The 27,845-nt window shown below is 46.2% G+C and overlaps 1 protein-coding gene across 1 annotated transcript in view; it reads right to left on the bottom strand.

Annotated features, from left to right (window-relative positions):
- Positions 1-27,845, bottom strand: part of CFH (complement factor H) — a 1,163,637-nt gene that overhangs the window by 593,817 nt on the left and 541,975 nt on the right. Inside the window, exon 13 of the mRNA XM_075322035.1 lies at positions 4,484-4,531. Within this exon, the coding sequence (XP_075178150.1) occupies positions 4,484-4,531 (48 nt within the window). The remainder of the gene's footprint in view (positions 1-4,483; positions 4,532-27,845) is intronic.

Raw genomic sequence — 27,845 nt, 5'->3', positions numbered from 1 at the left:
CTACTCCAGTCATCAATACTCACCTAACTAAAATCTTCAATCTCTCTCTCTCTTCTGGTATCTTCCCCTCCTCCCTTCAACACTCTATCATTACTCCATTATTAAAAAAACCTGTTCTTGATCCATGTGCACAAGCAACTACAGACCAGTCTCCAATCTCCCCTTCATCTCCAAACTCTTGGGGCGCCTGGTCTATTCCTGCCTCACCCGCTACCTCTTCTCTCACTCTCTTCTAGATCCTTTACAGTCTGGCTTCCGCCCCCTACACGCAACAGAAACTACCCTCATCAAAGTGACCAATGATTTATTGACAGCAAAACGTAATGGTGACCACTCTTTGCTTATTCTTCTTGACCTCTCTACAGCCTTCAACACTATTGACCACCATCTCTCTCTCTCTATGCTCCATTCAATCGGCCTAAAGGACACTGTTCTTTCCTGGTTTTCTTCCAATCTTTCTGGCCACTCATTCAGCGTATCATTTGCTGGCTCCACACCTTCTCCTCTTCCTCTCACAGTTGGGGTCCCTCAAGGTTCAGTCCTCGGTCCTCTTCTTTTCTCCCTCTACACTGCCCCAATTGGACAGACCATCAGCAGATTTGGCTTTCAGTACTATCTTTATGCTGATGACGCACAACTATACACCTCATCCCCTGAGCTCACCCCCGCTGTACTACAGAACACAAGTGACTGCCTGACTGAAGTATGCAATGTCATGTCTGCTCTCTATCTGAAACTTAACCTTTCCAAAACTGAACTACTTCTATTCCTCCCATCTTCTAACCTCCCTAAACCCAACAGCTCCCTTTCTGTGTGTGGCACCATGATAACTCCTAGGCAGCAGGCTCGCTGTCTGGGTGTTATACTTAACACCGATGTGTCCTTCCTCCCACATACAATCTCTTGCCTACTCCTGCTGCTTGCACCTCGAGAACATCTATAGAATTCTCCACTTTCTCACAATGGAAATGACAAAAACCCTCACCGTGGTCCTGATCCACTCCCACCTCGACTACTGTAACTCTCTATTAATTGATCTCCCGCTAACTAGACTCTCTCCTCTATCTGGCTAACTGCTACTCAGATGCTTCCGTTCTGTGCCAGTCATTGCACTGGCTGCCCATCAAGATCCAATTTAAACTGCTTGTTATCACCCACAAAGCTCTCCACAGTGCGGCACCCCCCTACATTTTCACCCTTTTCTCTGTCTATCTCCCCACTCGGTCTCTACGCTCTGCAAAAGACTTTCAACTAACGTGACCACTAATCCGAACCTCCCACTCCCGGATCCAAGACTTCTCCCGAGCTGCACCAATCTTCTGGAACCCTCTACCCCAAGAAGCTAGGACAAATCACAAGTTGCTCAGCTTCAGATGCTCCCTAAAAACACTCCTTGTTAGGGTGGCCTATCACACTCCCTAGCCGAATTAAATTCACAAAGTCCCTCCACGTCTTCTCAGAATATAACCCCACGTCAAATTCCATAGCACCCAATTGCATCTCAAGGTTTTGGTCAACTGGTCCAGGAAGCAATTATATATCCCCCATTTCCTTGAGATGGCTGGACTGCCATTGTAAATAAGCACTTGTAACTTGTCCTCCCCCATCTCATTGTAGATTGTAAGCTCTCACAAGCAGGGTTGTCTTTTTTTTCCATACTCCAATTATTGGATTTTTCTGCAACTGTTATTATTTGTATATGAACCTCCTGGATTGTAAAGCGCTGCGGAATATGTTGGCGCTATAGAAATAAAGATTTATTATTATTAGTATTATTATAGTCAGACAGCACCCCAAGTCAGTGTGACAGTGTGTCATACTGCTTGCAATCACACCCTGTCTGTGGGTCACTGTGGATTGATGCAGAAAAAAAAATAATAAAAAAAATTGTCGTAGGGTCCCCCCATATTATGTTACCCAGCACAGATAAAGCAATGGCTACAGGCTGCAGCCCCTAGCCGTGCGCTTATCTTGGGTGTGTATCGAAATAGGAGGAACCACATGTGGATTCTTTTAAAACAAATATTTAAATAAATAATTTAAAAAACTATTGTGCAATCTCCCCAATTTTGATACCCAGCCATGATAAAGCTCAACAGGTGGGGGCTGATAATCTGAGGCTTGGAAGACCCATGCTTATTGGACCTCCCCAAGTTTAAAAATAGCAGTCTGTAGCCACCCAGGACTGTTGCATCCATTAGATGCAACAATCCCACAATTTTACCCGACTCATCCCAATTGCCCTGGTGCAGTGGCAATTGGGGTAATAAGGGGTTAATAACAGGCCACAGCTGCCAGTAAGCCCTAGATTAGTAATGGGAGGCATCTATGACATTCCCCATTACTAATATGTAAGTAAAAAGATATAAACACAAGCACCAAAAAAATCCTTTATTTGAAAAAAAACACCTTCTTTCTCCAATTTATTAATCCCCAAAACACCCAGATCCAACCTAACTCCCATGATGTCCTACAATGATTTGAGCTCTGCTACATCTGAAAGCACAGTGCGTGGCAATAAAACATGACTGCCCGTTTTGGGTTTTAGGCAAAGACTGAGCCATGTGAAGAGCGGTGATGTCACTCAGGTTGTTTGTGGTCACAGATGGAGGTTCCCAGGGTCTTTCACCTGTGATAGCAGGTAACCTGACCTCAGGTAACCTCAGTAAACTCAGTAGCCTCACCTCAGGTGAGGTCACTGAGTTCACAGACCTGTATCTCCCGGCAGAAAACTGCTGCTTTTTTGCCAAGAGATGCAGATTTGGTGCTGAAATTTTTACACAATATTCCTGCACCCAATATACACCTCCTGGCAAAAAAATTAGCATCACTAGTGCATCATAGCGCATGCAGTGTTGATGTGTTCTTTTGCCAGGAGGTGTAGATTGGTTGCATGAATATGGTGTTTTCTTTCATTTTTGGGTCAAGAGATGAAATTTTAGTGATTACATTTTTACACCATATTCCTCTACCCAATCTACATCTCCTGACATAAATCACATCACTACCGCGTCATACCACATGCGGTAGTGATGCATTTTTTGCTAGGTGTAGATTGGGTGCAGGAATATGCTGCTGAAATTTCAGCACCAAATCTGCATCTCTTGGCAAAAAAATCTGCCAGAAGATGCAGATCTGTGAACTCAGTGACCTTTCCTTAGGTGAGGTCACTGAGTTTACTGAGGTCACCTGAGGTCAGGGTACCTTTGATTACAGGTGGAGGACTGTGGGAACATCCAGCTGTGACTTCAAATAACATGAGTGACATCACCAACTCAATCTTTACCTGAAGCCCATAGTGGGCAGTCATGTTTTATGGCCTAGCCGTTTGCCTTCAGATGTAGCAGAGCTGAAATTGTCAAGGGACCTTGTGTGTTTTACATTGGACTGGTTGTTTTGGGGCTTAATAAATTGGTGAAAGAGGCTTTCTTTGTATAATATTTCAAACAAAGGATTTTTACAGTGTTTGTGTTTATTTCTTTTCACTTACAGCTTAATATTGGGTGTTCTCATAGACGCCTCCCATTACTAATCTAGGCCTTAGTGGCAGCTGTGGCCTGCTATTAACCCCTTATTACCCCGATTGCCACCGCAAGAGGGCAAGAGGGCAGTCGGGAAGAGCCGGGTAAAGTTTCGCCATTGTCACATGCATTAATCTATGAGACACAAACACCAAAAAAATCCTTTATTTGAAATAAAATACAAAGAAAACACCCTCTTTCACCAATTTATTAACCCACAAAACACTCAATCCTGGGTAGCTGCAGGCTGTTAGTTTTACGCTGGTGGGCCCAATGAGCATGGGTCTCCCCAGCCAGAAAATACCAGCCCCCAGCTGTCGGCCTTTATCATGGCTAAGTATCAAATTTGGGGGGGACCACACACTGTTTTTTAAATTAATTATTTATTTATTTATTTTTAAAAAATCTGCATGCAGTTCCTTTTTTTTTTGATACACAGCCAAGATAAACGCACAGCTCGGGGCTGAAGCCTGTAGCCATATACTTTATCTGTGCTGAGTATCATAATACCATAATAACCAATTTTTTTATTTATTTATTTTTACTCCAGTCTACGGTGACCTGCAGACAAGGTCTGTAATTGCAAGCAGTCAGACACTCTGTCACACAGGCTGGAAGCGCTGTCTGACTGCAATGAATCCCAGATGCCAGTACTGACAGTAAGTGGGGGTAAGCAGTGAATTTGTATAAGGCTAATGAGTGGCCCCAGAAGAAGAGCGAGCTGCCTGGAAGAAGTTAAAGAAACTCAATAAATATAGTGTGCTTGCTTTTACTTGTCCTTTATTTTATTTTTTTATTTCCCGAGTTGCTGGATCCGAACCATTAGCCGGAGATCCCAAATAACTCCGGGCGCGGGTCCGGCACCCGTTTTTGACACCATGCAGATCCGGACTTTTACAGTCTGGGTCCGCTCATCACTAATTATGAAGCAATATTTGAGAAAACTATAATAGAAAACATACCTTCTTTATCAGGGCTATCAGTAGTATCTGGTTGATCAGGTTTCTCCTCTAAAAAAAACCAGATAAGCATAAATAATTACACTTTGTATATTACTCCTCTGCTGTTTGAATTAATTCACATACAGTCACATACATTTTCTTACAAATATCTATGCTGTGAAGGGTTTAAGATAAGCTTGTATGCAATGTAATGGATGCTAATTTTTTTATTTTAATTGATATTTATAAAACCACTATTTAAAAATTATGTATACAGGGCTTTTCTCATGTGGTACATTTGAAATTAGAAGACTAAAATTTAAGATAGAAAAAGAGGTAAAACCATGAATTCTAAAAATCCTGGATACAGTGGGACGGACAGTCTAGGATTCCCTATTCTGTGTTGCTGTCTTGGGAAGTCTGTCACATAATTATACATTGCACTGCCACCTAGTATGTAGTATGTCATGACGTCACTGGTGTGGTGTGTAAACAATTACTGGGTACATCAACACAGGGCTAGCACTGGTACAGAATGAGGTGAGTTGAGCAACATTTTTATTTTTAATATGAGTAAACCTATAGTGAAAGGAAAGTTGCAAGAGAAACCCCCTTTTAAGGGGTTAACTGGAGAAAATCTCCTTTTAAAATGCGTGTCTCCACCTACATATCTAGACATGATTTGACAAGTGATGATCAACAACTAATGTGCTCGAGTGCTCATTACTCAAATTGAACAGGTCCAATCCTAGGACTCGCTCGATTCACATAATGAGTATAATAAAAGTCTATTGGTTAGTGATGAGCGAGTGTAATCGTTACTGTTTGCTACTTGCACAAATAGTACGATATTCAGGGTATTCATTATATTGCGAGCTTTTGAGTATTTGCCTTACCATATTCGGATGTCCCGCTCCTGATTTGCAGCCACTAAACATGTTGGGCTTCTTAACCAATGACAGTAATGCCGCAACAATCTTTATTGTGGAATTACTGTGATTGGCTGGCTGCACAGTGTCATAGGGTCTATAAAAGTCCATCCGCCACCATTTTTGTACATTGCATTAAAAGCCAGCATTCTATGAATATAGGGACAGAGCGAGCAGCTGCTGGGGAGAGTGTATGCCTATCAATAACACGAAAAGCACTTTTCAGGGCTATGTGGAGCGTATTGGTCAGTGTAGCATATGGAAAGACAGATTTTGGAGCAGGGACAGATTTTAACCCCTTCACGACGCATGATGGATATATCCATCATGGATTGTGTGAGGTTAATCCCCGCCCCCTGCCGTGGGAAGGCCGCGGCGATCCGCGCACATATCAGCTGATTTCAACAGCTGACATGTGTGTCTACAAGTTACAAGTGGAATCGCTTTCCACCCGCAACTTTTAACCCCTTACATCTCACTGCCAAAATCTGGCAGCAAGATGTATATGCGCGCGGCTAATATTTTTACTTACCACCGCCCCCACCGGAAGTCATGTGCGTTTTCACGTGACTTCTGGTGGTTGCCATGGTAGCAAAGGGTCATGTGAAGACGCCTGTAGTTAACATGAGTCACTTTCTCTCAATGCCGGCATAGTGCCAGCACTGAGAGTAAAGCAGCATACGTGCAGATTTCGGCTCTGTTGCTGAGATCTACAGATACAGTTAGGTCCAGAAATATTTGGACAGTGACACAATTTTCGCGAGTTGGGCTCTGCATGCCACCACATTGGATTTGAAATGAAATCTCTACAACAGAATTCAAGTGCAGATTGTAACGTTTAATTTGAAGGTTTGAACAAAAATATCTGATAGAAATTGTAGAAATTGTACATATTTCTTTACAAACACTCCGCATTTTAGGAGGTCAAAAGTAATTGGACAAATAAACCAAACCCAAACAAAATATTTTTATTTTCAATATTTTGTTGCGAATCCTTTGGAGGCAATATCTGCCTTAAGTCTGGAACCCATGGACATCACCAAACGCTGGGTTTCCTCCTTCTTAATGCTTTGCCAGGCCTTTACAGCCGCAGCCTTCAGGTCTTGCTTGTTTGTGGGTCTTTCCGTCTTAAGTCTGGATTTGAGCAAGTGAAATGCATGCTCAATTGGGTTAAGATCTGGTGATTGACTTGGCCATTGCAGAATGTTCCACTTTTTTGCACTCATGAACTCCTGGGTAGCTTTTGCTGTATGCTTGGGGTCATTGTCCATCTGTACTATGAAGCGCCGTCCGATCAACTTTGCGGCATTTGGCTGAATCTGGGCTGAAAGTATATCCCGGTACACTTCAGAATTCATCCGGCTACTCTTGTCTGCTGTTATGTCATCAATAAACACAAGTGACCCAGTGCCATTGAAAGCCATGCATGCCCATGCCATCACGTTGCCTCCACCATGTTTTACAGAGGATGTGGTGTGCCTTGGATCATGTGCCGTTCCCTTTCTTCTCCAAACTTTCTTCTTCCCATCATTCTGGTACAGGTTGATCTTTGTCTCATCTGTCCATAGAATACTTTTTCAGAACTGAGCTGGCTTCATGAGGTGTTTTTCAGCAAATTTAACTCTGGCCTGTCTATTTTTGGAATTGATGAATGGTTTGCATCTAGATGTGAACCCTTTGTATTTACTTTCATGGAGTCTTCTCTTTACTGTTGACTTAGAGACAGATACACCTACTTCACTGAGAGTGTTCTGGACTTCAGTTGATGTTGTGAACGGGTTCTTCTTCACCAAAGAAAGTATGCGGCGATCATCCACCACTGTTGTCATCCGTGGACGCCCAGGCCTTTTTGAGTTCCCAAGCTCACCAGTCAATTCCTTTTTTCTCAGAATGTACCCGACTGTTGATTTTGCTACTCCAAGCATGTCTGTTATCTCTCTGATGGATTTTTTCTTTTTTTTCAGCCTCAGGATGTTCTGCTTCACCTCAATTGAGAGTTCCTTAGACCGCATGTTGTCTGGTCACAGCAACAGCTTCTAAATGCAAAACCACACACCTGTAATCAACCCCAGACCTTTTAACTACTTCATTGATTACAGGTTAACGAGGGAGACGCCTTCAGAGTTAATTGCAGCCCTTAGAGTCCCTTGTCCAATTACTTTTGGTCCCTTGAAAAAGAGGAGGCTATGCATTACAGAGCTATGATTCCTAAACCCTTTCTCCGATTTGGATGTGAAAACTCTTATATTGCAGCTGGGAGTGTGCAATTTCAGCCCATATTATATATATAATTGTATTTCTGAACATGTTTTTGTAAACAGCTAAAATAACAAAACTTGTGTCACTGTCCAAATATTTCTGGCCCTGACTGTATAGCAGAGCAATCGGATTGTTGATCCATATAGCCCCCTAAGGGAACTAGTAAAATAAAAACAAAAAAAATATACACATTTGATATTGCCGCGTTCAGAAATGCCCGATCTATGAAAATATAAAATCAATTAATCTGATTGTTCAAAGGCGTAGTGGCAAAAAAATTCCAAACGCCAAAATTACGTTTTTTTGGTCACCGCAAGTTTGCTCAAAATGCAATAACAGCCGATCAAAACGTAGCATCTGCGCAAAAATGGCATGATTAAAAATGTCAGCTCGAGACGCAAAAAATAAGCCATGACTGAGCCATAGATCCTAAAAAATGAAAATGCTACGGGTTTTGGAAAATGGCGCCACATGTGCACCACTTTTTTGGACAGACTTGTGAATTTTTTTTAATAATAAATTGGAGATTTTTCATAAAGAGAAAAAGCTCACCAACCAGCGCTGAATAATAGGATTATTTGATATTTTAATATTTTATTAATCAGCAGTATAAAAATAACAATGAATAATAATACTATTACATAGGACAAAACAAAAAAAAAAACAAAATAGATATACGAACAAGAGGGAGTATAATAAAACTGTACTATCGTGGGGCCCCGGCCGGTGGCACCACGAATATTAGTAGGTATTAGTAAAACTAAAGGTCCGACCAAGAAAAACAACTTCCTCAGAAATAACCAAAAAATGAGTAGGTGATAGTTATAAAAGTTTTTTTACCCAAGGGGGGTACCACGTTCGTGCTAGCCCATATGTGAGGGCAAAGGTTCCTTCTGGCGAATGCTAGTGCACAGATGAATCCTTCAAAATCGATTAAATTGCGCTGACATCCACGCTGCAAGTTTTCACGGTCCCTAAATGAGATTGAATATGCCGCGCTTCTACCACAAGTTCTGACAGGCAGAGGGATCAGTGCACCAGGGACTCGTTACAAGTCCCGGTGTATATTACCTGACACCCGCGCTGGCATGGGAACTCCGTGAAGTATGGTCCTTGCGTGGAACGAATCTCTCTCACAGCTGGAGAGGAGGGAATAATGCCGGGTTGAGATTTGCCAAAATCCTTAGATCCAAGCAGGATATTGGTTGAGAGTTACTGAAGCAAGATTGCACCGTCCCAGAGCGTAGATTCCTCCGTGCACCTTGCTTAAACGTTCAGTTGCCAGTAAATCGACAGAGTCCGTAATCGATAGAAACAAGCAGACAAATACGTCCACTTCACAATATTAAACTGAGCTAGATCCGACGCGCGTTTCGGGGGCGTCACCAGTACCCCTTCCTCAAGGATAGCTCAGTCATTCCATTAAAGCCTATTTGTAAAATCCTCTTTATTTCTTCAGTACATTAAAAGCAGAGCAGGTGAACAGGGTGATGTGGGGCCACGTCTGGACTGAAGGAATAGAACTCCTTGTACCCCATGTGATAGTGGCCTTTTGAAATCATCATACCTGGAAAGAGCCCATACACTCTAGCATCTACCAGAGACTGATTTCCAATGTGAATTTGGGTCCCTCTACTGTCATGGAATCTGGCATATCAGGAAGTTCTCTTTCAAGGATGGTGTCCAAGTACTTCTGAATGATCTTTAGAAGAACCTTGCTGGATAATCTCTTCTGGCTCAAAGTGGTCCCAGTTCAATCCTGCTGGCAATTCTCCTTCTAGTGACATCACGTCAACCGAGGAGCTCCGGAACAGGAAGAGCTGCTTTGTTGATGTGAGTTCTATTCCTTCAGTCCAGACGTGGCCCCACATCACCCCCACATCACCCTGTTCACCTTGAGGAAGGGGGACTGGTGACGCCCCCGAAACGCGCGTCGGATCTAGCTCAGTTTAATATTGTGAAGTGGACGTTTTTGTCTGCTTGTTTCTATCGATTACGGACTCTGTCGATTTACTGGCAACTGAACGTTTAAGCAAGGTGCACGGAGGAATCTACGCTCTGGGACGGTGCAATCTTGCTTCAGTAACTCTCAACCAATATCCTGCTTGGATCTAAGGATTTTGGCAAATCTCAACCCGGCATTATTCCCTCCTCTCCAGCTGTGAGAGAGAATCGTTCCACGCAAGGACCATACTTCACGGAGTTCCCATGCCAGCGCGGGTGTCAGGTAATATACACCGGGACTTGTAACGAGTCCCTGGTGCACTGATCCCTCTGCCTGTCAGAACTTGTGGTAGAAGCGCGGCATATTCAATCTCATTTAGGGACCGTGAAAACTTGCAGCGTGGATGTCAGCGCAATTTAATCGATTTTGAAGGATTCATCTGTGCACTAGCATTCGCCAGAAGGAACCTTTGCCCTCACATATGGGCTAGCACGAACGTGGTACCCCCCTTGGGTAAAAAAACTTTTATAACTATCACCTACTCATTTTTTGGTTATTTCTGAGGAAGTTGTTTTTCTTGGTCGGACCTTTAGTTTTACTAATACCTACTAATATTCGTGGTGCCACCGGCCGGGGCCCCACGATAGTACAGTTTTATTATACTCCCTCTTGTTCGTATATCTATTTTGTTTTTTTTTTTGTGTTTTGTCCTATGTAATAGTATTATTATTCATTGTTATTTTTATACTGCTGATTAATAAAATATTAAAATATCAAATAATCCTATTATTCAGCGCTGGTTGGTGAGCTTTTTCTCTTTATGAAAAATCTCCAATTTATTATTATCTATTTGTATCCAGGCAATTTTGGGGTGTTTTTTGCCTATAAACCAGCTGCAGAATTTTAAGTGAATTGTTGGATCTAGCGCTTACTTCTGTCCTTGGACAATCTATTAACCTGAATTTTTTTTAACCCCTCAGATACAAGTAAACCTATACATGTTTGGAGTCTGCAAACTCGCACCGACCTCAGGCACCACAACAATACATCAGTTTTACCATATAGTGAACATGATGAATAAAATATCCAAACAATTATTGTGTGATCAGACTTTTTTTGCAATTTTTCCACACTTGGAATTTTTTTGCTGTTTTCCAGTACACTATATGGTAAAACTTATGGTTTCAATTAAAAGTACAACTCGTCAGCAAAAATCAAGCCCTCATATGGCGAGATTGACAGAAAAATAAAGTTATAGCTCTCGGAAGAAGGGGATCAAAAAAACAAACGGAAAAACGGAAAACGCCTGGGGAATGAAGGGGTTAAAACATCGTGTCACTATCTCTATACTACCCCCCAAAATACAATAGCTCTTTTAAGAGGTCAAACCACTGAACAAGGTCACAGCAGGGAGGGAGAGATTGTGGATTAGGTAGGAATTTGGGACCTGTTTCCACAATATTTAGGGGTTAACAGCCTTGGTTGTGCCACATCAGCCACATTAATATGTTGCTAGTGCCATTTGCAAATAGTTACAAAGCAATACTCTAGCACAGTGATGGCGAACCTATGGCACGTATGCCACCAGGGGCACGCTGAGCCCATTCTGCTGGCACGCGTGCTGTCGCCCGATCCTGCAGCTTTGGTCTGCTAGTGCAGTCGCGCCGGCAGATCAAATCTGTGTTGGAGCGGAGGAGACATTTCTCCTCCACTCTGACACTCCTCCTCCCCCAGGCTGCAGGTGTGTTGCCTAGGAGCGTCAGAGAGCGGCGCCGGCATCGTCTGCTGGCCGCGTGGGAACTGAGGACCCAGCGGCGCGCAGCGGTGGAGCGGGTGCAGGAAGGTGAGTTGTGTGTTGCTTTTTTTTTTTTTTTATAACTTGTGTGCGGCTGTGCCAAGGTGGGAATGGGGGGGCAGCGCCAGCATGGGGTGGGGGAACGCACATGCCAGCGTGGGGTGGGGGTGGGGGAACGCACATGCCAGCGTGGGGTGGGGGAGGGGGAACGCACATGGCAGCGTGGGGTGGGGGAACGCACATGGCAGCGTGGGGTGGTGATGGGGGAACGCACATGGCAGCGTGGGGTGGAGGTGGGGGAACGCACATGGCAGCATGGGGTGGGGGAACGCACATGCCAGCGTGGGGTGGGGTGGGGGAACGCACATGCCAGCGTGGGGTGGGGGTGGGGGAACGCACATGCCAGCGGGGGGTGGGGGAACGCACATGCCAGCATGGGGTGGGAGAACGCACATGCCAGCATGGGGGGGAACAGGCATGCCAGCATGGGGGGGGATGACATGCATGCCAGGATGGGGGGAAACATGCTTGCCAGCATGGGGGGGATGACATGCAAACCAGGATGGGGGGGGACATGCATGCCAGGATGGGGAACAATGCATGCCAGGATGGGGAACAATGTATGCCAGGATGGGGAAACATGCATGGCAGGATGGCGAAACATGCATGGCAGGATGGGGAAAAATACATGCCAGGATGGAGGAAACATGCATGCCAGGATGGGGAAAGAATACATGCCAGGATGGGGAAAATATGCATGCCAGGATGGAGGAAACATGCATGTCAGGATGGAGGAAACATGCATGCCAGGATGGAGGAAACATGCATGCCAGGATGGGGAAAACATGCATGCCAGGATGGGGAAAACATGCTCGCCAGGATGGGGTAAACATGCTCGCCAGGATGGGGAAAACATGCATGCCAGGATGAGGAAACATGCATGCCAGGATGGGGAAAACATGCATACCAGGATGGAGGAAACATGCATGCCAGGATGGAGGAAACATGCATGCCAGGATGGAGGAAAATATACATGCCAGAATGGGGAAAATATGCATGCCAGGATAGAGGAAACATGCATGCCAGGATGGGGAAAACATGCATGCCAGGATGGGAAAACATGCATGCCAGGATGGGGAAAATATGCATGCCAGGATGGAGGAAGCATGCATGCCAGGATGGAGGAAACATGCCACGATAGGGTACATTTACCTGGATGGGGGTAAATTAACCAGGATTAAGAACATTTAACAGGATGGAGGACATTTACCAGGAATGGGGTACATGCCGGGATGGGGGAACATTTACAAGGATGGGCAATATGTCAGGATGGGGTACATTTACCAGCATGGGGGAACATGCCACAAAAAGGTACATTTACCAGGATGGGGCCGTGATGGGGACAGATATACCAGAATGTAGGAAACATATATCTGGATGGGAGACATGTTTACCAGGAAGTGGCCCAGGAAGGGGGACAGAACTGCACAATGAAAGGGGAGGGGAGCAACTCGTACGTCTTTATGGGATTTCAAGATGTTCAGACTTTGAAATGTAGATGTGGATTACAGGTGACATCTGATTGCATTCCAGGCTAAAATCTCTGTCTAATATGCTGCCATTTTTTTCCAGAAAGATCAACTGCTGTGTCTGGAAAGGGCAGGGGCTCAGCTTCAATGTGTGGTAAGCATGAGCGTGATGCCTCCTGCTGAAGAGAAGACTGTAAAGGTAAGATTCAAATCAATTCTTTATATAATAGGATTGGTTGGCACTTCGGAAAAAAAAATTGGGTTTAGGGCTACAGTTTGGGCACTCGGCCTGTAAAAGGTTCGCCATGACTGCTCTAGCATATACTGCGGCCTGATACACTAAATGTACCGTTTCTGTTTCCACAATATTTAGGGGTTTACAGCCTGACTTGTGCCATCAGGCCACATCAGCCAAATTAATATGTTGCTAGTGGCTTTTGCAAATACAAAGCAGGACTCTACCATTTTGTGCTGCCTGGTACAAAGTACTCACTTGTACTTTTTCACAATATTTTTGGGGTCAACAATTGCTTGGCTTGGGCCATCAATATCTGCAAATATGTCACCAAAACCCAAAATGAAAAAAAAAAAAAATCTAGCTGTTAAGGGACAGGGACGTGGGCGTGGTGTTGTCAGTTGTGGGCAACAAGGCACTGACTCTGTGTCAGGTCAGAAGAAGCTTATGTTCCTTGCCAAATTTCCCGGTCTTAAATGTAAACGTGGGTGGAAGCCAGAAAAGCAAGAGTAGATTCTGTCTTGGATGGCAGACAGGGCATCTTTGCATTTCTCAAGCAGCAAAAAAAATTTCCACAACCAGTCTGCTGTGGATATCATGAAGACTGAACCATCCAATCCTCAACCTGGTCCTCCTTCCTCGCCCCATGATCAGTCACAGGACACTTATGACCCCAAGCTTGGCCACTCTGAGGATCTGTTTTGTACATATCCTTTGGTTAGCTATGGCCTCTCACCTTGCAGCATTGAAGAGGGACATGAGGAGGTAAAGTGCATTGATGCGTAACTACAGTATTTGAGGACCTACAGCCAGAATAAAGCCAGTTTGAGGAACCTGATTTACTGTCTCCAAAGGTGGAGGCTGATGATGATGATGAAGATGATGATGATGATGATGATGATGAAAAGCAGTTGCCATCAGGTCAGCCTATAATCTCAAGTGGGAAGGAGGATAAGATGGAACACAAGGTGGTCGCTGATGGGTCTACTGATTTGACCTGGACCATTGACACGCAAAGCCAACACAGCAACACAGAAAAACAGAGGAAGATGGATATGTAGCACCAACACAGGCACCAAAAGTAGTGGTTTGCACTGAGTGAGAACTGGGTCAACTGTTTCCAAGAGCACCCTCACTGTGGCCCAAGTCAGGGCAAGGGGGTGTTCACCGCTGTCTGGAAGTTTTTTCTGAAAGTCCTTCAGAGTAAAGCAGTGTAATCTGTAGCATATGCCATACCAAGTTGAGCAGAGGCCAGAGCAAAGGCAACCTGAGCATCACAAGTATGTGGAACCACATGGCAGCCAAGCACCCCAGTAGGTGGGCAGAACACCAGGATACCAAATTTGTGTCTGCAGGTCAAACCACTGCCATGTCGCCTGTGTTACATCCTTCACTATCTGCTGTCCAGGAAGCAGGCACTCATACATCTTGCCCACAAAGTGCAATTGCACATACACTGCAAACATCAACAACATCCACTTCCTTGTCCCAGCGAAGTATCCAGTTGTCCATGCCTGAGATCTTGGAAATGTAAAAATAGAAAAAACAGGGTGCGCTTCTTTGTGAACCTGCTAAAAATAGTGAGCATAAATTAAATGAGAGGTACTACTCTCCCCTAAGGTTGTACACCCACCCCTGTACAGCTACAGTAATCGCCTAGACACAAGCACACATAGATCTGTAGCTGCTGGTGGAGCAGTGTCTCCACGTGTGGCAGGGAAAGTGTTCGTCAGTTCCTCCTCAGGCTGCTGCAGTTGGGTGAGTAACAATAGGTGCATTCAGGAGACTGACCGTGCAGTGAAGCTGGTGTACTTGCAATCAATCCCCTCCTAAGATGGAGGTGGATAGATACTTCCTGGTCTGCTGCTGCACCATACACCTTCTCAATTGCAAAAATGCAAAGAGATAGACATTAGGAGGTAAAAGAGAAAGCTGTGTATAACAGGGCGCTGCAGACCATAAATGAAGGAATAATAATTTATTTTATTTCACTACGCATTTCAAGCACCCGAAGAAGAGGACAGCATAGTCCTTGAAATGCGTAGTGCAATAAAATAAATTATTATTCCTTCATTTATGGTCTGCAGCGCCCTGTTATACACTGCTTTCTCTTTTACCTCCTGAGATCTTGGAAAGGAAGCATAAATACCCAGCCATGCACCCACAGGCACAAAAACGCGCACATTGCCAAATTGCTAGCCGTGGAGATGTTGCCGTTTAGGCTTGTGGAAATACAATGTTTCTGTGATCTCTTGGCTGTGGCTGCTCCACAATGCAGTGTTCCCAGCTGCCACTATTTTACCTATTGTACCATCCCCGCCTTACAAAAGCACGTGTTAAACAATCTCAAACGTGCTCTGATCAGTACCATAAATGGGAAGGTCCACCTAACAGACATGTGGACAAGTTGTTGTGGACAGGTACGATACATATCTGTCACGGCACACTGGGTGAACCTGGTGGAGGCTGGGACAAAGTCGTAAACTGTATGATCATACATCTTACCCATGTCAAGAATAACGGGCCCAACTTCTACCAGCATTTTTGCCTCATGATATAACACTTCCTATCTCCCCTCCTCCTACTCATTCTCTGCTCAATTACCCTCCCCATCCCCCTCCCCATCAAGCTGGGAGTTGTGCAGCAGCACATCGGCAAAGCGGCAACATGCTCTGCTGAACCTGATCTGTTTAGGTCACAAACCACACACTGCAGCAGAGCTGTGGCAAGATATAAAAGAGCAGACTGATCAGTGGCTCTCCCAGCTGCACCTCCAACCTGGTCTGGTTGTTTGCGATAATGGGCGTAACCTGGTGGCGTTTTAAAGGTCAGCAAGCTGGTACACGTGCCATGCATGGCTCACGGGCTGAACCCAGTTGTTCAGAAATTTATGAAAACATACCCTGATTTGCCAGATCTACTTGAGAAGGTACGTTGTATTAGCACCCATTTCCGCCATTCCTCTACCACTTTTACCAGTCTTACAGCACTGCAAAAGCGCTTGAATTTGCCAAATCACCTACCCACGCGATGGAACTCTACATATCATATGTTGGTGAGGATTAGTGAGCGGAAGAGGGCAGTAGCTGAGTACCAGCTTCAATATGCCCGTCAGACTAAAGCGGGCTTTACACGCTGCGATCTCGCTAGCGAGATCGCAAGTGATTGTACCCGCCCCTGTCAGTTGTGCGACACGGGCAAATCGCTGCCCGTCACGCACAACCTCGCTTACCCTCGTCACACTGACTAACCTGCCTAGCAACGTCGCTCTGGCCGGTGACCTGCCTCCTTTCTAAGGGGGCGGGTTGTGCGGCGTCACAGCGACGTCACACGGCAGCCGTCCAATAGAAGCGGAGGGGCGGAAATGAGTGGGACGTAACATCCCGCCCACCTCCTTCCTTCCGCATAGCCAGTGGAGGCAGGTAAGGAGATGTTCGTCGCTCCTGCGGTGTCACACATAGCAATGTGTGATGCCTCAAGAACAAGGAACAACATCGCCAATGAGAGGTAAACGGTTTTTTGTTTTAGGATGACCTCTCCGCGGCAAACGATTTTTTGCCGCTTTTGCGAACTTTTTAAGTCTCACATAACTGTTACACACTACAATATCGTTAATGACGCCGAATGTGCGTCACAAACAACGTGACCCCGACGATAATTCATTAACGATATCATAGCATGTAAAGCCCGCTTAAGAGTCAGCCACCACACATAACAACTGTTGAGTGGGTGTGGACCTCTGACATTTGTGAGGTTCTTGAGAAGCTTGAGTACTGCACCAAGCTTGTGAATGGTGATCAGGCTATTATCAACTTAACCATCATGCTGCTGTGTCTGTTGAAACAATCACTACATAATCTCTAAGGCCCGCAACACACATCCGTGCCTCCGGTACGTGTTTGGTATGTTTTTGCACGTACCGGAGACACCGAGACCCATGTTATTCTATGGGTGATGGCACACACGCGTAAAAACACACGGAACGCGTGTCTGTGTGATAAGTACGTGTGTGCGCTTTACCGCATGGACAACATGTCCGTTTTTGGCGGTCAGCACGCAGGCATGAGGGTTGAATGCAGAGGTGCTGGAAAATGCTTGGCACCAGTGGGACAACAATGGAGTATAGCAGCCACTTTTTGGATGCCACTTATGTTCAGCACTGTTTGCTATAAAAATAGCGTAGCAAAATGTGAATGAGGGTTGAATGCAGAGGTGCTGGAAAATGCTTGGCACCAGTGGGACAACAATGGAGTATAGCAGGACACTTTTTGGATGCCACTTATGTTCAGCACTGTTTGCTATAAAAAATAGCGTGGCAAAAGTGGGCAGGTGGGTACAGTGGCCGGGTTCTCTGGGTCAGTGGACAGGAAAGGAAGCCTCACTTTCTATCCCTCCTAATGGTGAAATCCAGCAAGGAATTCCCTGAGCTTAGGTACACAGACGCTGTTATCTGAAGCTGTATACAGCATTTCCACGGACCTGACTGTCACCTATGGCTCTGAGTCCGAGAAAATGAGCCCTGAAAAGGGCTGAAATAAACTTCTGTCCCTTATCTGTAGAGCGCTGTGTGTATAGCGTACACAGCCGGAGCGGCGCCAGGAGCTGCGTGAGCGGTGACTGTCACCTACACGCAGAAAGCAGATAATGGCGCTGTGAGGGAAAATAGGCGTATTTACAATGCAAGGACATGTGACATGGACAGCCTATGATACATGCCCTTGCTTGTCTGGCAAAAAAGACCACTTAGCTGTGTGTGTGATTGGGATTGGCTGACATGCTGGCCCTCCCCACTGCAGGCGCGCTTAGGTGAAAAAAAAATGGCGATCGCCATTATCCCAGCAACACTGATCTAAACGCGCCGCCCCCGCACACTATATGCTGAAATTAGATAATAGTGTGAATCACAGAGTGACTCACACTATTACAGTGAGAAGCCAGCTAGTAACTAGCTAGGCTTTTTGCTGATCGAACCGTTCTCGAACGTAACTCGAGCTATCGAGCTTTTAGCATAAAGCTTGCGTTCGCGTTCGATCTCGAGCACCCCCAAAATCACTCGAACATGAAATTGGCGAACCTCGAACCTCGAACATCGCTCAACTCTAGTCATGAGTTTTATTTATTTTTAAATTCTGTAGAAGTATGGTTAAAAAGCAATGTCCAACTTTTATTTGTTCATTTTCATAGATTTTTAATATATTAATACTTTTGTCAGATTCAAGTTATTTCTGTGACAATTGTGGGTTTTTCTTTCATTAAACGAGGGGTACCAACAATTGTGACCACGTGTGCAGTTTTTGCTACTTTTTTTATTTATTTTTTTATACCATCTTCACTGAAGGGGTTAATTAGTATCACAGTTTTATAGCTCGGGATCTGATTGACGTTGAAATATAAAATATGTGTACTTTTTTGTTTATTTTAAAATTTTTTACATAAATATAACTATTGGAATTTTTTTTATTTTTTGTTCTTATTTTCTGATTTTTTTTTAATATTTTTACTTTTTTTAAACTTTATTTTACTTTTTTACTAAGTCACTTTATGGGACAGCACCCCACAGTGATCACAGCTGCAATGTTCTCCAGTGCTCGATTACTGCATAACATTGCTGTCAGCGCTGCGCAGCAGGAATGATCACACATGCTCTCTGTGGGCGTAGAGTAGTCAGGTGACCCGGAAGTCGTCATGACTACCTCAGGTCACCATGACAACGATCAGGTCCTCGCAATCCCATCATAGGGGTCCAGATCAGAGGAGAGAGGAAACGTGATCACCTTCTCAATCCCCTAAGTGTTGCAATCAGTATTGATCACGGCAATTAGTGGGTTAACCAGCCAGGGATGGTGCAGAGACTGTCCCTGGCTGTGGAGGCAGTGACTTGGCTGTTAGGTAAGCCCCTGTGCCCCCCGTGATTTTAGGGATGTATGGGTACATCTCTGGTCATTAAGTCAAGTAAAAATAGTAAATACTGCGGTTGTGAAGGGGTTAAAAAATCTAAAAAGAAAAGGCTGAGATATTAAACAGTTGAGATGAGCAAATCTTTCAAAGTTCAGTTCACCGTTCTTTGGTGAACTTCCCGATATTCGCCAAACAATCGATTGAACGTTCTGCTAAACATTTTTGAACTCCATTGGATTCAGTGGGAAGCCAAACCTAAGGCAGAGAAAACACATTTGGAGGGTGTCAAAAAGCTACCAAACTAGCAAAATATGTCTACAGTGGAGCACCACTGTTGAGGTATGGCCATTAGCCTCCTAGACTATTAACATAAGAAATATTGAGGTGGATGAGAGACAACTGTAGGGATGCTGTTCCCAGACCCTTGACAGAACAGGCAAGACACAACTTGGAGACCCATTTTGGAGTCTTGACATTTTAAAACCTTTAAGGTAGAGAGCAGGACTGTGGCATCAAACTTGCCTACCCTCATTACCCCATTGAGTCTTTGCACGGAAGTCAGTAATCATCCATGCAAAACACAGGATGTGACTCGGTATTTCCATTTTTAAAATCAAGAAGTGAATGAGTGACAGGATAAGGCCTGTTGCTCCCACACCTCTGCCAGTACAGACAAGACAGAACTTGGAGACCCATTTTGGAGTCTTGACACTTAAAAACATTTCAGGCAAACAGCAGGACAGTGGCATCAATTCTTCCCCCCACCCCATTGCCCCATAGTGTCTTTGCACAGTAATCAGGGATGGTCCATGCAACACACAGGATGTGGCCTGGTATTTCAAATTGTAAAATCAAGAGGTGGATAAGTGACAGGATTAGGTCTAGTGCTCTCATACCCTTGCTAGTACAATGGAAAGACAATTTAGACACAACTTGCAGTGTCCACATTTCCAAACATTAAGGTCAGAACACAGGAAAAGTGGCAATGATTGGCAGAGACTACAAATATTCAAAGGCCGCAACATGGATGAGTGGGGCCAGCCCCGTAACACCACCAGAGACAGCAAGAGGACAGAAAAGCTTAGGCCTGGTGCTCCCAGACCCCTGGCACTACAGGCAAAACACAATTTGGAAACCCTATTTGGAGTCTGCACAGTTCCAAAATTTAAGGTCAGACAACAGGAAAAGTGGCAGCAATTGGCCCATACTACAAATTGTAGAACACCGCAACATGGATGCGTGTGACATGCTACGTAACAAGCCTGATCCAGAATTTCTACCTTTATCAGAAACAATATGATGATAGACAGGCGTAGGGCTGGTACTCCCAGACCCCTTGCACTACACCATCACCTAGTCCAAAAGGGATTTACTTCCAGCACCTGAAGGTGTATCATTACAATTCCAGGATATTCAAAGACTTGATAAAATTATTGTTAATTTTATTGGTGTATAAAATACAAAATATTAAAATCATTGCGTCTTACGCGTTTCAAGCCAAAACAGGGCTCTTACTAGTAATTAACAATGATTTTATCAAGTCTTTGAATATCCTGGAATTGGAATGATACATCTTCAGGTGCTGGAAGTAAATCCCTTTTTGCCTTGCAACACCCGGGAACCGGCCCGTTGACTGTCCGTGCACTGATCTCTGACATCTGCCACAGCAAGTCCAGAGGTGAGCTGATCCTGGAACACTTTTTCCTCTTATCAACTAGTCTGTACAGTATGAGACTGGGGTAGCAAAATCATTGGACATCCATTACTTGGGATAGCTGGATGTGCTTATCCATCAGTACACTGCCAGCAGCGTTGAAGACACATTTTGAGAGAAAACTGGCTGCCATGCATGCCAAAACTTCCAAGGCGTGACTGACAAGTTCAGGCCACTTTTGCATTTTTGAAGACCAAAATGCAAAAGGGTTCAAAACCCCTTATGACATTGATATTGAGCTTTAGATAATAATGTACCATTCTCTACAGTCGTTCACTATATTTTAGACTTCTACTCTGTTCTGCTGATGCATGCGGTGGTCTAAAAAATGTGTACCAAACCTCACAGAAATTGCTTCTGCCACTTGAAATGCTGCTGCTAATGTTTCTGTGATGATTAGTAGAGATGATAAGAAATATAGAGGTGCATGAGAGACAGGTGTAGGGCTGGTGCTCCCATACCCCTGCCAGTACAGACAAGACAACTTGTTGACCCACCTTGAAGTCTTGATATTTAAAAACATTGCAGGCAGACAGCTGGACAGCAGCATCAACACCCCCCCCTTTCTCCATAGTGTGTTTGCACACCAGGGAAGTATGCTCCATACAACACAGGATGTGGGCTAGCATTTCCATTTTAAAAAGTGAGCACACAGTCATTGAAACGATCAAAGCACTTCTGCAGCAGCACATCTAGGCTAGAATAGTGCCCTACAGATTTTTGTACAACCAGGTTGATCTATGCAGTGCACATGTAATATCACCCAGGCATAGTGTGCAACCAGGTTTGAACCGTTATTGCATACGGCCTTCCCAGTGGAGACAACCATTGATCAAACTGTGCCTGGAGAGTGGTTTACAACTCTACAGCTTTGTGACTGCACTGTCCAATGGATATTAATTTAAGCACTGCCTCATTGCACTGACTTACATACAGGATGTGGCCTGGCATTTTCATTTAAAAAAATCAAGAGCTACATGATTGACAGGCAGAGGCCTTTTGATTCCAGAACCCTGGCACTACAGAGAAAAGACAATTGGAAGACCCTACTTGAATTGTACACATTTCCAAAAATTAAGGTCAGGCAACAAGAAAAGTGGCAAGAATTTGGGCACATGACAAATGTAACGCCCTGGAGAACCAGGTAGAGGTACACATAGGCCCCCGCACAACAGAAATCCCACAAAGGGTTAAATCAGCCAACCTGAAACCCTAGTCACCCCTCCTCCGGGTAGTACAGACACACCAGTGGGCGGACCAGGCAGTTGGGACACACCCATCTAGGGGTATAGAGAACCTGGGGCGGGAAAACAGTCAGGGAAGATTAAGTTCAAGTTTAAGTTGGAGTGGAGGTGAAGCTGACAGGCGTCAAGGTCGGAGCCCTGGTGCAATGGCTAGGTGGCAGATGGTAGCCAGAGTCTGCAGGAGACGGGAAGACGGCTGCCGGAGATCTGCAGTGGACCGGGACAGGGTTGTAGCCCGCCAGTACCGACACTGGAGAACCGACCCGGAAACCGTGTGCACAGAGAAGGTACTTAGACCCTTAAGCCAGGACCGGTAACGACGGCCTAGCTAATTAACCAATTGAGGGCAAGATTTTAGGTCCTGTCCCAACCTAAGTCCCGAAAAGTAGACAACCACCCACCGAGAGGGATAGGGTCACCGCCAGGGCCCATAGATCCCAAGGGTCAGCGTCAGACAGACATGGCTCCCAACCGAAGGACCGGGAGCGGACTGCCGCGTTTCAGACCGGGAAAAAAAATACGGACATCATGTTGAAGATATTGCAGCTACAAGGCGCTCATGTGTTGGACGATTCCATGATGTAGGCTGGCATTTTCATTTAAAAAAATCAAGAGATGCATGAGTGACAGACATAGACCTCTTGCTCCCACTTGCTCCAGAGAAGACACAATTTGGAGACCCTTCTTGAAGTCTTGATAATTAAAAACCTTTCAGGCAGACAGCAGGACAGTGGCATCAACTCCCCCTCCCCATTTCACTGTAGCCTGTTTGCACACTACAAAAGAATGGTCCATGCAACACATAGGATATGGGCTGGCATTTTCATTTTAAAAAATCAAGAGATGAATGAGTGACAGGAGAAGGCCTCTTGCTCACAGAACCCTGGCACTACAGACAAGACACAACTTGAAGACACATATCGGAGTCTTGATATTTAAAAACATTGCAGGCAAACAGCAGGATAGGAGGACAGTGGCATGAATTCCATCCACCCCCCCATTTATCCATAGTGTGGTCACACACCAGGGAATTATGGTCCATGCAAAACACAGAATGAGGGCTGGCATTTATATGTTAAAAATCAAGAGATGCATAAGTGACAAGCGTAAGTCTCTTGCTCCTAGAAACATAGCAATACATACAAAAGACAATTTTTAGACCCATCTTGTCTTGAGATTAAAAACTTTTGTGGCAGACAGCAGGGAAGTGGCATCAATTCCACCCCCCCATTTCCACATAGTATATTTGCACTGCACGGAAGTATGGTCCATGCAACACACAAGATGTGAGCGAGCATTTTCATTTTTAAAATTAAAGGGAATCTGTCAGGTGCAATATGCACCCAGAACCACTTGCAGTTCTGGGTGCATATTGCCAATCCCTGCCTAACCATGCCTGAGTGCCTGTATACACTAGCATACTGTAGATCAGGGGTGCGGAACCTTTTTTCTGTCGGGGGCCATTTGGAAATTTCTACCAACCTTCGGGGGCCGCACTAAATTATCAATGTTTAAATGACCCTGCTATATTGGGTGAAGCAATTAATTAACTGGGGGAATGGGGCTGGGGGCACAGACACCACACGCGGGGCTGGGAGCACAGACACCACACGCGGGGCTGGGGGCACAGACACCACACGCGGGGCTGGGGGCACAGACACCACACGCGGGGCTGGGGGCACAGACACCACACGCGGGGCTGGGGGCACAGACACCACACGCGGGGCTGGGGGCACAGACACCACTGGAGGGGCTGGGGGCACAGACACCACTGGAGGGGCTGGGGGCACAGACACCACTGGAGGGGCTGGGGTCACAGACACCACTGGAGGGGCTGGGGGCACAGACACCACTGGAGGGAGGCACAGACACCACTGGGGGTAGGGACAGACATCACTGGGGGGAGGCACAGACACCACTGGGGGTAGGCACAGACATCACTGGGGGGAGGCACAGACATCACTGGGGGGAGGCAAAGACATCACTGGGGGGAGGCACAGACATCACTGGGGGGAGGCACAGACATCACTGGGGGAGGCACAGACATCACTGGGGAGAGGCACAGACATCACTGGGGGGGGCTGCACACAGGACTGGGGGGGGGCTGCAAACAGGACTGGGGGGGGCTGCACACAGGACTGGGGGGGGCTGCACACAGGACTGGGGAGGCTGCACACAGGACTGGGGGGGCTGCACACAGGATTGGGGGGGCTGCACACAGGACTGGGGGGGCGGCACACAAGACTGGGGGGGCGGCACACAAGACTTGGGGGGCTGCACACAGGACTGGGGGGGTGCACACAGGACTGGGGGGGTGCACACAGGACTGGGGGGGTGCACACAGGACTGGGGGGTGCACACAGGACTGGGGGGGTGCACACAGGACTGGGGGGGTGAACACAGGACTGGGGGGTGCACACAGGACTGGGGGGTGCACACAGGACTGGGTGATGGGCTGCACATAGGATTGTGTGGGGGTGCACACAGGACATTGGGGGGCTGCACACAGGACTGGGGGAGGGGTGCACACAGGATTGGGGGGGTGCAAACAGGACTACTGGGTGATGGGCTGCACACAGGACTGGGGGAGGGGTGCACACAGGACATTTGGGGGCTGCACACAGGACTGGGGGAGGGGTGCACACAGGACATTGGGGGGCACACTGCGCTGAGAGTTTCATGCAACTCTGGGGGAGAAGGTTTACAGAACTGGTGTGGGGAGGCACAAAGCATTGGGCAGGGCACATAGCAGCAGAGGGTCGGCGCTGGACTCACAGCAGCATTGCATTCACATCAACGGAGTGCAGGAGCTGGACACACTGCATCAGAAGGAGAAGGCAGGCACTGATCTCCGGAGGGCAGGGGGTGGACACACAAAGCTGGAAGCTGTGAGGCTGCTGTGGACCCGCCCACAATTGGCACTGGCCGATGGGAGAACACATTGCAGCACAAACAGCAATGTGTGGATTTAAAGGGCCGGCGGCAGCAAGACCGCGGTGACAGCACGAGCACTGCCTCCCCCGGGAATCTGCCCGCGGGCCGGAGGTTCCCCACCCCTGCTGTAGATAAAGGGATCTTTAGAAAAAGCATTTCTAAAGATCTTTTATCTTATGCCAATGAGCACAAGGACTAGTCCCAAGGGTGTAATATCACCAAACTAGCCGCCTTCTTAGCACGTTAGCACACCCATAGAGACATACCTTCATACTATTCAGTTCAGCTTCACCAGCGGTGCCACGTGTACCTGTGTTCACTGTGACCGTGCTTCTCAATGTACGGCACTTTCGGTCATGCGCAGTATGAAGCCGGGTGTACGTGTCCCAGCTTCAGAGAGATCTACTGCACATGATTGGAAGTTTCGGGCATTCAAAAGCATGGTCACAACAAACAATGGTATGCGTTGAATCGCTGGTAATCCTGCATTGAATAGCATGTTAGTATGCCCCTTTGGGTGTCCTAACATGCTAAAAGAATGGCTAGTCGGGGTATATAACACCCCTGGGACTAGTCCCCAGACTCATTAGCATAAGATAATAGATCTTTAGAAAAACTTTTTCTAAAGGTCTCTTTATCTATGCTAGTATATACAGGGACGGTTATACAGGGATTAGCAATATGCACACAAAACTGCTTGTGGTTCTGGATGCCTATTGCACCTGACAGGTTCCCCTTAAGAGATGCATGAATAACAGTCATAGGCCCCTTGCTCCCAGAACCCTGGCAATACAGACAAGACACAACTTGCAGACAAATCATGAAGGCTTGATATTTAAAAACCATTCAGGCAGACAGCAGGACAGTGGCATCATTTGCCCCCTTCACCAATTTCTCCATAGTGTGTTGCACAGCAGGGAGGTATAGTCCATGCAACAAACAGGATGTGATCTCGGTGTCTCACATGGGTTAAAAACAGCATGTATAGTGTTACAAAACAGCGCCACCGTAGCCGCAAGCAGCCTGCTTCGGTTCCTGCTATGTCCAGGCACCAGCCGCCATTTTTGGCTGTGCCTCGGGTCATCCAGCTGGCTGCTTATTCCTCCACGTCTAAGTGTGGAGAGGCGTCTAAGGTGCATATGCATGCCGATTTGCCCCAGCCAGAGCCTAAGTCTAGTGTTTTTCCTGGTGAGCATGCTCAGCCTGATAGTGCCATTTCTGAGGCTAAGTCCTCAGTTCAGGCTACTGAGCATGCTCCAACACTTAATGTGAAAAGCCTCTTTGCACAGGTACTTGGACTTCATTCTGTGTCCAAGTCCTGTGTTGTGCCTACTGACCATGATCAGGCTGATAGTCAAATTTCTGAGGCTAAGTCGGTTGTTCAGGCTACTGAACATACTCAGGCACTTAGTGTATCAGAGGCTAAGTCCGGGAAGGACTTCACTGGGCATGTCTGTGAGGTGGCTTGCCCTGATAGGCTGGACAGTGTCAGGTGTCCTGATGATGTGGCCACTCCGGACTGGCTCGCGGAGGCCCGCCCCTATGACCTGGCACCCCACCATTGGTCATCAGACGAGGACTGATAGGATGTTTGGGGCGGTGCTGCCATTGTTTCATCAGTGACGTGGTGGTTCCGGATAGGCCACTTGGGATGTCACTGATGATGTGGCACTTCATTATTAGCCCCTGGAGGCACCATTATGGCTCATCCTTGGTTTGCGGCGGACCCAAGTGATAAAAGTGCGTGGAGACTGCATGGAGGTGCGCAGTCTTTACTTATGCTCAGAGCACATGCTGATGCATATACAGTGCCACATTGCGGCCTTTAACCTTTAGTTCTGGAAGAAGTAGGTAGGGTTAGGCGTCCGGTGCCTGTCACGCCAAGACTCGTGCCTCGGCACGTTAGGGTCAGGTGACGCGCTTCCCTCCTACCATCCAGTCCTGCTTGGGCAGCCCAGTTGAGTTAACTGGTATATGGCTGCTGCACCAACTGTCACAGTGTGCCCCCTACAGTCACGGACAGAGTACCCCAGGATCCCTGTGGCGCTAACAGGGGAGTTCCTGTCTGGTGGTGTGAACAGGGTTCACAGTTTATCCTGATCCGAGTGACATTTAACTCGGGTGAGGTTGATATCATTTCAGAGCCACCCAGCTCTGTATTATCCACCTGACCTACGGATCACCAGTAGCTCCTTTACCATCTGGAAGCACGGTGGACCCAGACTGGCGATTGGGATATACACCACCTTATCCTAATTCTGCCAGTCCCCCGTAACATATGGTCACTTCCGTAACAGCTGATGTGCTCTCACTCACTCTGACTTTAGCAGGTAAACAAGTGGAGGTTATGCGTCGAAGACCTGTGTGAAAACGAAATAGACGGTGACGCAGGAGGAGTAAAAAGCAGCAGACACAGTTGATTTGGCAGCCTCAGTTGGCAATATTGTGAAGGCACTAAAAAGTACCAATGCCTAGAAATGTGGTTCACTACATAATTTTCATTAGACACTGAAAAAGTGCCAATACCTTTTTAACTAGTTCACTAGCAAATTTACAGCAGACACTACTAACTAACAATACCTGAAAATGTGATTGACTGTGTAATTATTACCAGGTCAAGAAAACTGCCAAGACTTTTTTACCTAGCCTACTAGCAAATTTACAGCAGGCAGTACTAAATAATTACGTAGAAATGTTATTGACTGCGGAATTTTGACCAGGCCATGAAAACTGTCAAAACCTTTTTAACTAGTTCACTAGCAATTTTACAGAATGCAATACTAACAATACCTAGAAATGTGAAAGGTTGTATAATTTTGACCAGACCATGAAAACTCCCAACACCTTTTTACTTAGTTCACTAGCAATTGACAGCAGGTAGTACTAACTAACAATACCTAG

The sequence above is a fragment of the Anomaloglossus baeobatrachus genome, chromosome 8 (genome assembly GCF_048569485.1).
Source record: "Anomaloglossus baeobatrachus isolate aAnoBae1 chromosome 8, aAnoBae1.hap1, whole genome shotgun sequence".
Lineage (NCBI taxonomy): Eukaryota > Metazoa > Chordata > Amphibia > Anura > Aromobatidae > Anomaloglossus > Anomaloglossus baeobatrachus.
The sequence above is the reverse complement of the archived record's forward strand: the minus strand, read 5'-3'. Positions and strand labels throughout refer to the sequence as shown.